This window comes from Hemitrygon akajei, chromosome 3 (genome assembly GCF_048418815.1).
Source record: "Hemitrygon akajei chromosome 3, sHemAka1.3, whole genome shotgun sequence".
Lineage (NCBI taxonomy): Eukaryota > Metazoa > Chordata > Chondrichthyes > Myliobatiformes > Dasyatidae > Hemitrygon > Hemitrygon akajei.
The window spans coordinates 33,170,786-33,188,821 of NC_133126.1; the positions used below are offsets into that span (position 1 = coordinate 33,170,786).

The 18,036-nt window shown below is 41.4% G+C and overlaps 1 protein-coding gene across 2 annotated transcripts in view; it reads right to left on the reverse strand.

Annotated features, from left to right (window-relative positions):
• The window catches only part of LOC140724841 (rho-related GTP-binding protein RhoJ-like), a 70,867-nt gene extending 53,326 nt beyond the window's left edge, over nucleotides 1–17,541 (reverse strand). The window contains exon 1 of one of the 2 annotated variants that reach the window (XM_073039511.1): nucleotides 17,146–17,540. In XM_073039511.1, the coding sequence (XP_072895612.1) occupies nucleotides 17,146–17,338 (193 nt within the window). In that variant the 5' untranslated portion in view covers nucleotides 17,339–17,540. Of the gene's footprint in view, nucleotides 1–17,145 lie in introns of both variants that reach the window. The other variant, XM_073039512.1, reaches the window with a different exon arrangement.
• Nucleotides 17,542–18,036: the final 495 nt, after the last annotated feature.

Below are 18,036 nucleotides of genomic sequence, written 5' to 3' on the forward strand. Positions count from 1 at the left end.
CACCCAGAGGAAACCCACGCAGTCACGGAGTGAACATACAAACTCCTCACAGGCAGCGGAGGGAAATGAAACCGGGTTACCTCTACTGTAAAGCACCGTGCTGACCATTACACTACCTTGCTGCCTGCCCCGATGAAGGGTCTCACCCTGAAACATCAACTCTCCATAGATGCTGTCTGATCTGCTGAGTTCCATCAGCATTTTGTGTGTGTGTTTTTCATCAGAAGCTGCCTGATTTGCAGCCTTTCTGGCATTTCCTGTTTTAGGACCAGACAATGCCACGTGCTTATTTAAGGCCTCTATCCTTCAACAGGGGGCCCAACACATCCAGATGCTCTCCTAAAAGGTCTACTCCTATTACCATCTTAGTGGTTGAAAACAGTACCATCCTATTTCCAATAATTAGTCCTTTGGGAATTTGTGAAAGATTGGGAAGATCCTTCACTGTGGGATCCCATTTAACATTTGATACTGTGAGTGGCAACCTACACTAGCCATGCCCAAAAAGGTTTAAAGGTTTATTTATTATCAAAGCATGTATCCGTATTCAACTCTGAAATCCGCCTTCTCCAGATAGCCACGAAACAAAGAACATGAAAGTCATTCAGAGAGAAACATCAAACCCACAACCCCCGTACAAAAAAAACCTAACAGAACATCAACCCCGCCAAACCCTCTCCCCTCACACAACAGAACGGAAAAGGAACAGATGATAAAAAACACAGAATATAAAAACCACAAGTCTAAAAAAAGTCCACAATCCATAAACGCAGAATGACACCATCCTCCGATATCAGTGACGTTCATTGAAAGAGAGGAACACCACATGAGGCAGAGGCCTACCCGCCTGCCACAGTGAGGCACACAGGGACTGGCCGCTCACAGACTCCGTCTCAGCCGTGATCAAAAGGCAGGTAGTCAGCGCCGAACTTTCACTCGCCTTCCACATCTGCCTCGATGTCGCAATCTTTCTTGACACTTTAATCAGTGAATGGAGTCTAACAGTGGCTCGCGGCCCTTCTTGAAGTTTATTTGCATCGAGGCTGTTCTGAGTATGTGCTCGTTTCCCCGAATCTCCTCAGAGACAGCAAAGCGCTGGATTGCTCAATCGATCTCCAAACTGTAAATCACAGGCTCTAGCAGTCCCAGAAACACAGTTAAGGTGAAACACAGATGTAAAGTAAAAAATACTTCGCATGAAGTGAAGTGAAGGAAAGAAATCTGATGGTCAGATAAGATACACTTGCAGGTTTAACTGGGACTTTCTGATGTTTAAATCTTTAAATAAGTCTGAAAACTGCCAGAAAGAATTTAGAATTTTTTTCATTTTGAAAAAACTTTAAGTTCATAGGACTCAAAAGCATTCTGAAGCATAATTACTTTAAAACACAATATTAATTAACAAACCTTTAAATATATATAGGTTCACTGGCATTAGAATCAATGAGGCAATTTCTTTTACATCTCCTTTAATACGAACAAGCCAGTTCTGACACAAACAAGCATCATATTATTGGAAAGTCATACACCTGGATAATAACTCAGTTTTCCTCTCTCCATGGACACTGCCTGATCAGCTGGGTATTTCTGGCATTCCACTTCTGGTTTTAGGTTTTGACATCAATACTGCACAACATTAATGTATCCTCTTATTTCTCCAACTGCTTTTGTTAAGTTGTTGACCAGAGAGTTTTATAAACAACTGGAAAACCTTGGCAATGCTGGCATCATTCTATCAAATATATCCCCTTTGTTCCATCCACCCTTTCTCCAAGTACAATAACTCTTTGCAAGTACAATAACTTGGTTTTTCACTTTTCCAGTTCTGATGTTAATCCTGTTTGTCTTTTCACAGATGCTGCCTGACTGGCAAAGTGTTTCCACCATTTTCTGTTTTTATTTCAGACTTCCAACACCCTCAGTTTTTTTTTATTTGCTACTCGATCAATGCCCCAAACATTATTATGCTCCTTGTAAAACTTTTAAGTTAGTTAAAAATTGCAGGTAGTAAAAATTTCTTAATGCAATTTACTCATAACCGTACAAGTAAAAATTCTTAATGCTATGTACTCATAACCTTACTATAGAGAAAAAGAACCTCCAACTGAACAACCCTTTACTAACATCAAGTACCCATCACTTTACATTAATCCCACAGTAATCACAAGTTTTATTCTCATCAACACATCCCAGTACTCCACCCCCAAATTAGATAAATCACCTAAATACTGGGAGCAAATTGCACTGACCAGCTAACCTGTCTATATTTGAGATGCATGAAGAAACTGGATCATCAAAGAGGAAACTCACAACGGTCAAAGTCAAACATGCAGGATTTAACCCATGAAAATGGAGCTGTCCACCAGCCACAGCTCAACTAGCTGTTTGGCATCAATGATTATTTGATGCAAGATGTTCGTGCAACCAACATCAGTTAGAAATATGTCACTGTGTTTTCTTTGCGTTCAGCAGACAGTACCATTAAACTGCCACCTGGGTACAATCTCGGTAAAGGCGTGCAACCCAAGTGGAGTTTATTATTAGCTAACCCTGTGCTTTTCATGTTCACAAATGTACAGAGACATATTATATATACAAAATGGGTAAGCATAGCATGATTTATTGATATGAAATGCACAAAGAACCTTCCCTTAACATCTCTAGTTATAAAAATTCTGAAGATTGGATCAGTATCTTCTGACGTACTAGTTAAGGCCTTCTTTGTGGCAGCTGTGTCACGAAGGAGTTTACAGATTCAAGTTAACCAGCTTACCACTTAAGCTAATTTAGTTCTTTTTTAACTTTTGACCTTAAGTACTTCTGACTGCAATGTCAGGTGTCCTACATTAGTCAACAAGTCAATGTAATCATAAACACGTGCATCATAATGAATAAGCAACATTAGACCTTTATACAATGTTAACTTGTTTGGTTCATAATTAAATTTCTACTTTGCATCAATACTACTAATATTCATGTTGCTAATTCTTTTACCAATTCAATCCCTCTGATTGTTAACAATCAAACTCAAGCCCCAAGTCCATTGTAGTTGAGGCTAACTTGATTCTACTCCAATTCTGAGAGGTCAAAAATGCCCAAGTGTTAGTACTTTTAAGGTAATGTACCAAGTACCTCAAATGGCAAGACAAGAGTAAGATCATGATCCAATGGCAAGTCCAAGATAACTGGAGACTAGGCAATGCTACACAGATAACAAGCACGTGCACACATACACGCTGACCATAGAGAGATAAACATGTACAGTCTTGTGCCCATCTTCCATAGCTCATTCCTTACACAACCCCACTATGATCTCCTCCTTCCCTTCTTTCGCCCGTCTCCCCAGTCTGTCCCTCTGCCTGCAGTGTCTGCCTCTTTCTACTTAAACTTGTCCCTCATTATCTTTCCTCTGAGCTTGCTATCATTTACACCTTTTCATGAGTCAGAGGGTTTTAGCAGTAGTCTGTTCAGCATTATTGTTGTAGATCTATTTAATAATAGTCATTCAAGTTCCAACCTGTCAGCTAACTCGCCTTTTGTTTGATCTAGTAACAACCTATAGGCTACCAGACACTGCCTGTCAAAAGTAAGTGTGTAAGAGTACCTGTTTCCCAGGGTTGAAATGTCTAATACCAGAGGGCAGGCATTGAAGGTGAGAGGAGTTAGGTTCAAGGGGGATGTGAGGGGCAAGTTTTTTTACTCAGAGTTGCGGATGTCTGGTTTGTGCTGCCTGGTATGGTGGTAGAGGCAAATACATTAGAGGCTTTCAAGAGGCGTTTGGATAGGCACATGGATGTGAGGAAGATGGAGGGATATGGACGGTGAAGGTAGGAGGGATTAGTGTTTGGGTGTTTTTGATTTGCACAACACTTTTGAACTGTCCCTGTGCTGTACTGTTCTATGTTCTAAAATCTGAACAAAAATCTGCTGATTCCCACTGAATACAACAGTGACAAAAATATACACTTCAACTGCATGTTCTGCCTCTTGAAAAAAAATGAACTTCCAATAAAAGTGTTGTCCACGAAATCTAAATAACATTCAAGTTAATACATTTCTAGACTTCACTAGAAGCATTGTTAAAATGCTTTATCCTCAAGCAGTTTCTTCAACTGTTAGATAAATTGGTTATAAATACATTGGCTGAATTCCTTCCGCTATAATTCCTAACCTCCCCTGAACGATCGTTACCTACTGGCCATAAGCAGTTCTTTGGATATAGTCAGTGATGCAGGAAATCAATTAAATTGAGAACAGCTTGTAAATAAGAAACAAAGTGCATAAATGAAGATGGAATGTTGATAAATGAATAAGGTACAAGCAGAATTTTAAAACAACTAGGATTTATGGAACATGGAGAATGGGAGACACAAAATTACAAGCATATCAACAAAAATTATTGAGGTTTTTGATCGCAGATGACTGAGTTTGGTGAAAAAGCTGTTGATACCAAGCTGGTATAAGGAGCAGTCTTTGCAATGAAGATAATGCAGACGATGGAAGTTCGTCTCAGGATTGAGGTAAGTTTTTTAGCCTGGAAGGCAGATGATAGATGTGATTTAAGTGGATAACGAAAGTACCAATTTTTTTTCTACAGTTGATAACACAACAGACACAGAGCAAATCCCCAGCATCTGCAGACTTTCTTGTAGCTGCTAACAAAAGCACAGCACCCTAGGAGGATTAGGAGTTAGTGAAGAGAAAGGGGGCTGGATCTGTTCACCAGAATGTTGATCATATTTTCCCAATGCCTCAAAGGTATCTACAGCAGGTAATCTGAGTTTCAGAAGTCTGTAAAAGAACAAGGGCCTCTGCTTCCTCATATATAGTTAGTTTTGTACAAGGTTTGAGGTCTTGAGTTTCAAACATCCTTTTCCTCAATCAACAAAAGACTACTGGTGTACTGAAGGCAATAACCAATTTTCATTCTGTTTTCCTCTTGATGCACCATCAATAACTCACTCTGAGACGTAAGAAGTGAGATATCGGCTTTTATTGACTGGAAGAATGAACAACACTACATCCTGGAGAATGAGGGCCGGCCTCAGGCCTCATTCGCCTTTATACAGGGGTTTGTGGGAGGAGCCACAGGAGCAGTCAGCAGGGGTCTGTTGGGAGCAAACCACTCTGGTATATGTAGTTCACCACACCTCTCATTTCTGTGATCACCTTTCTATAATTCTCCGCATATCAGCAGTCATTCAATCTGGTCCCATTCAGATATAATTGATGGCCCTACCTAAAACTGCCAAGGCTAGATGCTATTGAATTCCAACCTAAAAACTTTATGCAATTCTACCTATTTTTCAGGTTCATTTTCCGCTGACTGTATATATCTACAGCCCAACGAAACAACATTCATCTGGACATGTGTACATGTGCACTCACAATACACATGTACAACACAGCAGGCACAGTAAAACATTACACGCCCTTGCCCACACACAGGTGGAAGGTCAACTGAGGAAGATCTGTACCAGCAAGGTGGCTGGACCGGATGGAGTTTCCCCACGATTACTGAGGGCCTGTGCGACTGAGCTGGGAGAACCACTACAGCGCATCTTCAACATGAGCCTGGACAGTGGAAAACATCCTGTATTGTCCCGGTACCGAAGAAACCACAACCAAAGGAGTTGAATGACTTCAGACCTGTTGCCTTGACGTCGCACGTGATGAAGACCATGGAGCGGCTGATAATACAGAATCTGAGGCCACAAACCAGGAACGCCCAGGATCCTCTTCAGTTTGCGTATAAGGAGAAGGTGGGAGTGGAGGATGCTATCACGTATTTGTTGCACAAATCACTCTCTCACCTAGATGGGGTCAGTTGTGCTGTGAGGATTACATTCCTTGACTTCTCTAGTGCCTTTAACACCATCCAGCCCAAGATCTTAAGGCACAAACTAACGGAGATGGGAGTAGACTCTCACATGGTGGATTGGATAGTGGACTACTTGACAGATAGACCTCAGTATGTGCGGTTGGGAGACTGTAGGTCTGACACGGTGGTCAGCAGCACAGGAGCGCCGCAGGGAACCGTACTCTCTCCGGTCCTGTTCACCCTGTACACATCAGACTTCCAATATAACTCGGAGTCCTGCCATGTGCAGAAGTTCGCTGATGACACGGCCATAGTGGGGTGTGTCAGGAATGGACAGGAGGAGGAGTATAGGAAACTGATACAGGACTTCGTGATATGGTGCAACTCAAACTACCTGCGTCTCAATATCACCAAGACCAAGGAGATGGTGGTGGACTTTAGGAGATCTAGGCCTCATATGGAGCCAGTGATCATTAATGGAGAATGTGTGGAGCAGGTTAAGACCTACAAGTATCTGGGAGTACAGTTAGACGAGAAGCTAGACTGGACTGCCAACACAGATGCCTTGTGCAGGAAGGCACAGAGTCGACTGTACTTCCTTAGAAGGTTGGCGTCATTCAATGTCTGTAGTGAGATGCTGAAGATGTTCTATAGGTCAGTTGTGGAGAGCGCCCTCTTCTTTGTGGTGGCGTGTTGGGGAGGAAGCATTAAGAAGAGGGACGCCTCACGTCTTAATAAGCTGGTAAGGAAGGCGGGCTCTGTCGTGGGCAAAGTACTGGAGAGTTTAACATCGGTAGCTGAGCGAAGGGCGCTGAGTAGGCTACGGTCAATTATGGAAAACTCTGAACATCCTCTACATAGCACCATCCAGAGACAGAGAAGCAGTTTCAGCGACAGGTTACTATCGATGCAATGCTCCTCAGACAGGATGAAGAGGTCAATACTCCCCAATGCCATTAGGCTTTACAATTCAACCGCCAGGACTTAAGAACTTTTTAAGAGCTATTATTAATGCTTTTTGAGATAGTGATTTAGATGCATATCATATTTTTTACTGAGTTAAGTATTGTATGTAATTAGTTTTGCTACAACAAGTGTATGGGACATTGGAAAAAAAGTTGAATTTCCCCATGGGGATGAATAAAGTATCTATCTATCTATCTAAATATGATAAAATATAATTGAAAATACATATGAAGAGTGCAGCAGAGGTAAACAGCTCACTGTCCCAGTGACAAGATCTCTGTGGTGGCATGGTACTAGTTAGTCTCACAGCCAGAGGGTAGAAGCTGTTACCCAGTCTGGCAATCTTAGTCCTGATGCTCCTGTACCTCCTCCTGATGGTAGTGGGTTAAAGAGATTGTGGAATGGGTGGTAGGGATCCTCAGCAATGCTTTGGGCTTGGATGCAGCTTAGCATCTGTCATTATGAGTACATTTGTTCAACTTTCCAGATGGCACCACAGCATCATGGCTTGATGCATTCGGGGTCTCTATTCCACCCATAAAAGGTACTTATCATGAGCACTGCGTACGCAGGGCCATTAGCACTGTCAATGAACCCTCCCTCCCATCCATTTTAAAATTTACCTGTACTGCACTTTCTCTGTAGCCGTTACATCTTATTCTGTATTCAAAGTTCAAAGTAAATTTATCATCTGTGGTGAACTACATATACCTGTCTGGACACGCCCCCCCCCCGCTGACTGCTCCTGTGGCTCCTCCCACGGACCCCAGTATAAAGGCGATTGGAGACACCGCCCCGGCCTCAGTCTCCAGGATGCAGTGTGGTGGTCAATTGCTGCTTGTACTTTCTTCCAGCCAATAAAAGCCTATATCTCGCCTCTCATCTCCGAGAGTTATTGATGGTGCATCATCATCAAAGTGCATATATGTCACCATATGCTACCTTGAGATCCATTTTCTTGTGGGCATTCACAGTAAGTACAAAGAAACCGCACAGAATCAGTGAAAAACCACACACAAGACAGACCAACAACTACTGTGCAAAAGACAAAAACTGTGCAAATACAACAAAGAAAAAAATATGAACCAAATAACAATAAATAAAAAATAAATATTGAGATGAAAAGTCCTTGAAAGTGAGTCCATAATTTGGGAGCAGTTCAGTGTTGGGTTTAAAAGCCGGGTGGTTGAGGGGTAATAACTGTTCCTGAACTAGGTGGCTCCTGTACCTCTTTATGGATGGCAGCAGTGAGAAGACAGGATGGTCTGGATGGTGGAGTCCCTGATCATGGATTGCTTTACCTTGTTCTAGCTCAACGTACTGTTTAACAAATTGATCCGTATGAACAATATGCAAGACAAGCCTTTCAGTGTATCTTGGTACATGTGGCAATACTGACAGTGAAATTCATCAACAATAGAAGTCTTTGAATAGAGATGGTGCCAGAGATCTGCAAAGTAGACTGTATTTTTATTGTTAGAGGTTGTATATTGGGGAGAGGTTGGGAGAAACTTTAACCTTTCTGATATTGTATATAAAATTATGATGGGTATAGAGTGAATGCAAGCAGGCTTTTTCCACTGAGGGTAGGGGAGAAAAAAATCCAGAGGACATGGGTTAAGGGTGAAGAGGGAAAAGTTTAAAGGGAACATGGGGGGGGGGGCTTCTTCACACAGAGTGGTGGGAGTGTGGAATGAGCTGCCAGATGAAGTGGTCAATGTGGGCTCACTATTAACATTTAAGAAAAACTTGGACAGGTACATGGATGAGAGATGTATGGGGGGGGGATATGGTCCAGGTGCAGGTCAGTGGGACTAGGCAGAAAAATGGTTCGGCACAGCCAAGAAGGGCCAAAAGGCCTGTTTCTGTGCTGTAATGTTCTATGGTTCTATATTGAATGCAAGGCCAATCCTCTTATATGCCTCGTTGAAAGTCAATGATAGCTTGGAGCTTGGCCTTCCAGTGCATTGAAGTGAAAGCATCATCTGGACGCTGGGGTTTAACTAATGAGATCTGGGAACACTGGGTTCTGCTGTGTGCAGGCCACAGGTTGAAGATTTTTCCTTTAACTAACAACTGTTATGGATATATAAAACATACTTTTGTACTTTTCATATTAGTACGTTTGTCAGCATTTAGCTGTGGGAAAAACATGCGTTTAATGCGCATATCAGATAGGAAGAGCTACTTTCCTCAAAATAACAATACTTCTGCACAAAAAAGATATCACATTCTGATCACGAGATTAGTAAACAGATTACTGCTTTGAAAAAATAAAAATGCAATTTCAATGAGTAAATATTTTATCCTAATTATGCACTAGAAAACATGCATACTAAACAACATAACTGACTGGAGTATGTACATAATATGCTGTTGGCTTTAATGCTCTGAAGTAGCATCAGCAAATACCTGCTTTTTGCTTTAAAAACAAACCCCAGAAGAAACTCCAACCTGAATCAGAAGGCCAGTGGTCTGATTTATTTATATATATTTATTTATAAGCAGCACCAGCCACCAACAACCTATGTAACACTCGCCTAAGCACAGGACAATTTACAATGACCAACCAATCTACTATCTGGTATGTATTTGGACTGTGGAAGGAAAGTGGAGCACCCAGATGAAGCCCGTGCAGCCACAGGGAGACCAGAACGTGCATACTCCTTGCAAACAGTGCTGGAATTGAACTCCTAATTCCAAACGCCGAGATGTAATAGCATCATGCAGACCACGATGCTACCATCGTGCCCAATACTGATTCCAACATCAGCTATATATTCATGCAACACATACAAAATGTTGGTGGAACACAGCAGGTCAGGCAGCATCTGCCGATTTCCTCGTTTCAAGATGCTGCCTGACCTGCTGCGTTCCACCAGCATTTTGTGTGTTGCTTGAATTTCCAGCATCTGCAGATTTCCTTGTGTTTGCCAGCTATATACTCATTTTGTCTTTGAATTCAATTAAAATCCCTACAATTACTCTGACAAAATTTGAAGTTCAGTCAAAAAATATTAACAACTTTGAAAATGGTCAATCCTATAGATTTGGTTAAATTATATTCCAGGTTATTAAATTTTAAGAAATGTGCTGATGACTGCATTCTGAAGTCAGGTGAATGCTATAAGGCAAATAATAGGATAAGCTGATTCTAGTTAACTAAATTTAAATTTGAACTAAAATAGAATTATGGCCACTTGTTTAATATTCAGTTGGAACAAATAGATCTTTTTAACTGCTGCTGCCTAATATAACCCTTCTCAGCTAACAGAATGTAGTATATTTTTGGTAGATAATAAATAACCAAAATTAACACAATTTCAGTAAACTGCAGACAGTAAAATTTTCTATGGTGACTACACTATGTTCAACATTTTTCCCTGTAACTATTAAACACTTTGAAATGATATTCATAATGTGAACACCATTTTCACTGTGATATGTTCAATTGTATGCTTTTAAATCATCTTTCTTGCTTCATTTTTGTTTATTAAATTAGCTTGCACTCCAGCAAGCAAATCATCATATTTACTTCATCAGCCAAATAGCTTGATTTGATCAATAAAGGACAGAAAAGGCTGTAGTCTGAAAGAAAAATATTGGCTTGATTTACTGTAGACATTCTGAAATGAGCATCACATCTGTGCTGACCTATTCAGCTGGAACTGCAGAACTTCTCTGCTCACACTGCTTGGGTAATTCATTACAAACGGTAATTATACATCACAGTGAACGGCAATTAGCTTGGGGCCAATTAAATGTTATCCCAAGGATTCACGTGAGTGCTCACAACTTATTCTAGGGTTCTACCCTTCCTTTTCACATTCAGTAAACCTGTGAAATAATTAATTGCAGACCACCCTAAAAATAAGATTGAATGTACTGTACTATTTCTCTGAATATATATTTACTAAATCCCGGCTGGGATGATATGCCAAACTCTTGGAATGAGCTTGAAGATGCCAACAAAACAACTTAATCCACATTAAAAGTTTCGCACGATTTTTTTGAAATGGTAAGCATGTTTTTAAATTATTCCAGAATTCTCCTCCATAATTAGTAGTAAATCTCCCAGTGGAGGGAAAAAAAAACTATTGTGTAAGGAAAATTCAGAAAAGAAATCTGACTACAGTGGGTCATATGCTGAAAATAAATTCCAGTTTGTGAATTAATTTCGTGATCATCTTGTGGTCATATACAAATTATATTATGGCAGCACAACAACTTTGCAGCTTTGTCTCAAATTCAACTCCCAGCTATAATAAATTCAACCAGAAACAACTGGAAGTGATATAATACACGCATTACTCATATTGCAGGAAACTTTTTTCCTTCCTCTGCACACCAGATAAGTCTCTTAAAAGTTAGCGGCAACTCCATTGCATGGCTCAGTGGGAGCTATGTAAGTGTACGCTTGGACTGCAAATGTCAGTAGGCAGTCTCACTTTTGGCAGCTTTACATCCAAAGCTAATCTTATCCTCGCATGACATTTGCATGTACAATCCAGAGTACAGTAATCCCATCTTTTTAGATCCCTTCCTCTACTCCGGGACGACACACTATTACTTTCACCATACGCAGCTAAATGAACAGTGATGATAGATCTGGACATGCCATTCAGTTATGCAATGGATGGAGTTGCTGATCCTGAGCTTCTAGCATGTTGCCGATTGAAGCTGAGCAAGTTCACAATAGAGTTAGTGTATTTCTGCTGCAGTGCAAAACTAACTAGCGCTTATTAACAGTTGAATTTGAACTGCTGCCTTGTCTTGACATTATTACTTTGACTTCGAAAAGTAGAAGAATGAGTAATTGATTGACTAACCATTTTCTAAAGACATTTAACAATAGTACTTTCTTAATAGCCGTACAGTGGGTTACTGTTTTAAAAAAAGTCAAATTACATGTGACATTAAGGGATCTCCAAATGAAGTGGAAGCAAGCTGGCTCCTGAGAACTGCCTAGGAGTACTATCTCCATGTTCCCAACCAAATCCCATGCTGGATGGATGTGGAAATTTAATCACTATTCTTTTGGCATTGATGGATTAAGGTCCTACAGCTCCCTGCATTGCAATACAGGTGACCCCCCCCCGCCCACTTTGTAGGGGAATGGCAGGAGTGGGGACAGCTGCATTTCTAGAGTATGGTCTGTACATCAGTTTTACAGAACGTGATGCCCCGTCATCTGCAACTGCGCCTGAACAAAAATTGTATTGATGCAATGATTTACTTCTCCCCACGCAAACTCCATGAGGGTGAATCTAATTCTGCATCTCAAATTTCTGGGTAGTGATTTGTGAAATCTGCAAAGATGAATTTCTATAATCTGAATGGTTGCAACATCCCTACTGTGGGAATGTAGAATGGAGGCCAAGTCACTATTTTAAGTGGAGGCTGGAGGCCAAGTCACTATTTTAAGTGGAGGCTGGAGGCCAAGTCACTATTTTAAGTGGAGGTTGATAAGTTCTTGACTAGTAAGGGCATGAAGGGCTACAGGGAGGAAGCAGGAGAATGGAGTTGAAAGGGATGATGAACCAGACCAGACTGGATGGACTGAGTGGCCAAATTCTGCTCCTATGTCTTATGGACTACTGAACTACTCAAGGCAGCAGCTCACATAGTTAATCGGGGATGGAATACTGATATTAATATACACATCACATGAATGAATATTAAGATAAAAAATGCAGTTCTAGTCATTACCTCAGGTCATCCAAATTCCCTTTACAACCAATGATGCAATTCAGGAAATACAGTGGTCCATTTGTACATAACATGATTCCACAAAGAGCACGGTGACAAAAAAAAGAGCCTCAATTACTTTAATGTTAACTACGGGATAAACGTTTGAAGCGGCACTAGAACTAACTCCTTTGCTCTTTCACACACTGACATGAGAAATATTAAACACTAGTCTAAAGAAATACAAAACACATTGTGCAAATGAAATAGGTTTTGTAAAATTGCTAATTATCATGGTTGTTGGATATTAACCAACTGGGAATATACTATGGATAGCATGGTTCACACTAATGGAATGCAAATCTAATGCTTACGGTCCAAAGGGAATAAAATAAGGCACCAGCTATTTCTCATATGTTTTACACTCAACATCTGTAAAGCAAAATGAAGACACAAGAACAAAGATTTTCTGCACCAAAGTTGGAAACACACTTGATCACACAGCTCAGTGTTTACAACTTGTAAATTTTAAAATGCAACACAGAACAAAAAGACTAAAGGTCTTGCAACACTGCTTTTGCAATTCACATGGAATCCCATCAGTAAAATATCAGCCAATTCCATCCCCATCACATAACACAGTGGAAATTGCTGTTTGGTAACATTGATAACACTCCCATCAGGAAAAACACAAAACACCTCGACCAGCAAATGACATGTTCTCTAAGATGTTCCAAGTAATCCATCACAATGTTATAAAACCTGACAAACCACTGATGTAATTACTAGTTTGTGTAAAGTATTACACAAATGATCTTACCCATTTTCCTTTGTATATAGGCAATTTTATATTATATAACTAACTTCATCTCTTTCTATGTTGAAAAAAAACTATGCTATTATTTTCCATTTAAGATTTATGACTTGTTTATACTGAATCTAGTTAAAAATAAAACTAACAAGGTCAAATCAAAAACTACAACATTGGCTACTCCACCCAATAAAGCATGATGTAATTTTAAGAACAAAAGCTTATTGTGTTTGGCTCTGAACCCAACTTTTGATCTGCACATCCTGTATCTTTTGCTCTCTCTCAAATTAGATATTTGTATCACGAGGCTAAACTAAAATTTGAACTAACTGAGCTAGTTGAACTAATTGCAAACGTCTCACTCAAGTAACAGCTTCACAGTTACGTACCCCAGGGTTTGTGCTCTAACCTTCTCTTTCACAGTGCCGTAAGCGGAACTGAATGTTGAGAGACTCATGCCAGGCTTTCCTATGGCATGGTCCACCGTGGAACACCCACTGAGACCCGTACGTGAAGAACAGCCATTTGGATACAGTTTCAAGAACATGAATGTATTTCATTTTGGGGAAGTCGTCCAGCAAAGATATGAACATTTTAACAGGAGAAGGCTTAGAATAAAATTCATGTATGTCATTAAAAAACAATTGCAAGCAAAGTTTAAAAATCTATTCAATTAAATAGGCACACAAAAATGTCAATCAGCGAATCAAATTAAATTTCTCATGCCATGAGAACATAAAAAATCCTTCGAACCAGTGAAAGTAGATCTTTGTGATGGAATTAGGGCTCAAACAACTAGAATAAGCAGTCTACTGAATTATTCTCCTTTCTCATGTTAAAAAAGTCAGGATTCAAGATTGATTAATGTATTTCCTCTACACAAGTATAAAGGAGAACAAGATCATTGTTACTCCGGACACGGTGCAGCACAAAAAAAGCACAAGATAATAATAAACACAATAACAATAAAAACACAATAAACATAAATACATAAGATAGTTTATACAAATAGATTGATTCTATGTCTATAAAGTGGTGCTCGGCACAGGACTGTCTGTACAAGACAGACAGGAAATGATCAAGTAGTGGTGGTTGGGGATGTGAAGGACTGGGTTAGTGGGTGGAGGTGTTGATCAGCCTGACTGCTTGAGGAAAGTAACAGTTTTTGAGTCTGGTGGTCCTGGCATGGATGCTACGTAGCCTCCTCCCTGATGGGAATGGGACAAACAGTCCATGAGCAGGGCGGGTGGGATTTTTCATGAGGTTACTGGCCCATTTCTAGCACCTTTCTGTGTCCTTGATGGTGGTGATACTTTGGGCAGTTTTGACTACCCATTGTAGAGCTTGCCTGTCTGCCACAGTGCAGTTACTGTACCAAGCCGTGATGCAGCCCGTTAAGATGCTCTCTACAGCGCATCATCTGGAGAATGACGTGAGTATGGATGTACAAAGTCCAGCTCCCTTCGGCCTCTTCAGAACGTAGAGGCATTGGTGAGCTTCCCTGAGTGTGTGGTGTGTTCTGGTACCATGAGAAGCTGTGTGAGATGTGCACTCCCAGGAGTTTGTGAATGTTCTCAGTTTCCACTGCAGTGCCAGGTGTGACTCTCCTGAAGTTGAAAACCATCTTCTTTGTCTTGTTGACATTGAGAAAGGGGTTATTTTCCCGGCACAAGGCCTCTTCCACCTCCTCTCTGTAGGCTATCTCATCGTTGGCGATGAACTCCAGCAGCGTTGAGTCATCGGTGAAGTTGACAGTGTGATTACTCGGGTGTTTGGCTGTGTGAGCAGAGTGTACAGCAATAGGCTCAACACTCAGCCCTGGGGGGCACTGGAATTGAGCAGCAGTTATGCATCCTGACTATCTGGAGGTCTGCTGGTTAGGAAGTCCAATGCCCAGTGGTGTATTTGGACAGAGGAGTAGGAGTTTGTTCACCAAGATCTGAATGTTGAACTGAAATCCGAGAAATACCATTCTGACATGAGTGGAAGGGAACCCCTTATTACTCTCTGCTCACAGAAAAACAGGTTGAAATTTTATAAACTGACTTTTCTAAAAAAAAGTTATTTGAAGTCACGTTGCCTGTATTCCTCCTTAAATTCTTGACCAGATTATAGCACCTCTGTTAGTCTCGGAAGCTACACAGATATAACAAATCCCTGCTCATTAACAACAAAACACTTATTAAAATGTAAAGTAACACTCATCAATTAGAGAGAAACAACGTGCCACAAACTGCAGAGATAAAGACTCAATAATTCATCCTCGTAACCAACATTGATTGAGGGATCACTATTGCAGGAAAACTCCCTGCTCTGCTTCAAACAGCGTCATGATTTTTACATCTGTTTAAGAGGGCAGCCAAACTTCCCGCTGGAATGGTTCACCTCTGACGGTTCGGTACTCCCTCAGAAAATTGCGCCCTGGCCAAGAGTTTGTGCTTAAACTGTGGCATGCGACCTGAAGGTACGAACAGATGTATCCAAGTATTAATCGCATTAAGGATTACCATTACTAATGGTAGGACTTGGAAGTCGTATTTATTACTGACCACAGTTGACATGATAATGGAAAACCTACCCAGAGAATAAACTTAATATGAGATTATGCCCATTGTTATATTCCCCCCCCCATAAAAAGGGGAATACTAGAAATATCTAGTAGATGTGTCAGCATCAGCAATGTATAAAGAAAGGTTAAAGTACACTTATTTTTGGATGGAAGTGGAAACTGAGAAATAATTGGATAAAACAAAAGCTAAAATAAGTAGAATTTTTAGCCATGTTCACAACTACTTCAGATAGATTGAGGTAATAGCTACACATTATTTACTTTAACACATGGGAAATTATGCTGCAAGATTTTAAGAATGAAGTATTTTTGCAATGATTAACTTTAATTACCCAATACTTCAATTTAAACGGCACAGGACAAAAGAATTAGTAACAGAAATATTTATCAGATCGATTTAATTAGTACACTATGAACCGATCAAACAGAAAAGACTAAAAAATCTGTAAAGGAAATATGAGCTGGTGACTTCATTAGCAAATTTAACAGCAGGCACTAATTAATGCCTTGAACTGACATTGAGAAAGCTCGGGACTCCGCAATACAAATGTACAGTGTCAGTCCCAAATACTGGCAAACAAATGATTAAGAATGGATCCTGTCCTGTTAAACTTGCTGATGTGCAGTTGCAGAGCGCATGGCTGCGGTAGAAGAACTTGTTTTATAGCAAGTTCCTGGGTTGAAACTCGGGTGAGGAGGGAGGAGAAGAGCCCATGCCGTGATTCAGCGAGTGGGGCAGTTTACAACTCAGGACTCACACCAGCAAGTTTGGGAGGGCTATTTCTTCCTTCTTGCTGCGGAAACTAGTGTTTCGTTTTACTGCATCCTCGGATTCTTTAACTCTGAGGTCACTTTTATTTACAGGACAAAAAAAAAGCTGCACCCATTTCCATCGGAGTAGCCTGGCGGTGCTCGGCACAGTCGCGGCCGCCTCACGGCCCCTCGGAGTGAAGCCTGCACCCCGCTCGCCTGATGAGTCCACAAACCACCCGCTCTCGCCAGGAGCTCAGACCCGGGAAGGGGAGGTCCCGGCCTAGAGAGTGGCAGCAGGCCGGGCCCTCCACAAACAGACCTGGGTCACCCCTGCAGCCTGGGTCTCCCGACCTGCCAGAGGCAGCTCCCCTCCCTCCTTCATTCACTCCCTCTCCACTTTCCCCAGTCATTCACCCCCTTTCTCCATCCTTCCTCCACTCATTTCCTCCCTCCTTCACTCAAGCAATCGCTCCCTTTCTCCTCCCTCCCTTCACTTACTCATTCCTTCCCTCCCTCACATTCATTTCCTTCCTTCACCTGCGTAGTGGTCGAAGACGGTGGGTACATACTCCTCGGGGAAGGCATCGTTGGCGTAACTCATGAGCAGGCAGGTCTTGCCCACCGCTCCGTCCCCGACCACCACGCACTTGAGCATGCCCCTCTGCGGCTGTTGCTGCTGGTGGTGGAGGGGCGGCGGCGACCGCTGGGGCTCCTTGCCAGCCGCGGGCATCGTCGTCGGCGCCGGCGACCACTACCCCGGCCGGTGCCTCCGTCTGTCACCCACTCGCCCGGATCCCGTCGCCTCTCTCCAACTCGCGCTCTCTCTCGAGCCTCAGGAAATGAGTTTCCCGGTAAATCCAAATTAGGAGATGTGCAAAGCAGCAGCTCATACAATGGGAGCTCTGTGTGTGTGTCACGGAACTGCGCCAGGAGCTTTAGTAAATCCCAAGAGCGTCTGTTTCCTTGCAATGTTTTCTCCCCCCCCCCCCCCAATAATATAATACAAACTGCAAACGCAGCATTCAATCCAGCCTCTTGTTCTTTTTTTAAACACTAAAAATCTAAACCTTGGGAGCGACCTAAATTCAGATTTTCTTCGCTGACGCCGGAATGCGGGTTTCGTTGCATTATTTAAAGTTAGTTCTGGTGTAATCTGATCGTTCGTGAGCACACCAGAGAGAGTGTGTGTGTGTGAGAGAGAGAGCAAACAAAGTTTAGAGTTTGGAAAGACTGTAGAGCTATTTGCAATTTTATAATTTAGATTCCCGTGAGATTATGGATAATACTTAATCAAGGGCATTTTTTGATCTGATTCGATCAGAAAGATTAGCTTGCAATTTCTGAATTGGAGTACGAGAAGTTATGCCAACTTTTAAAATTATTGTTAATGTGCTCGTCAGGGCATCAAACTTCGTTATAAATAGACAG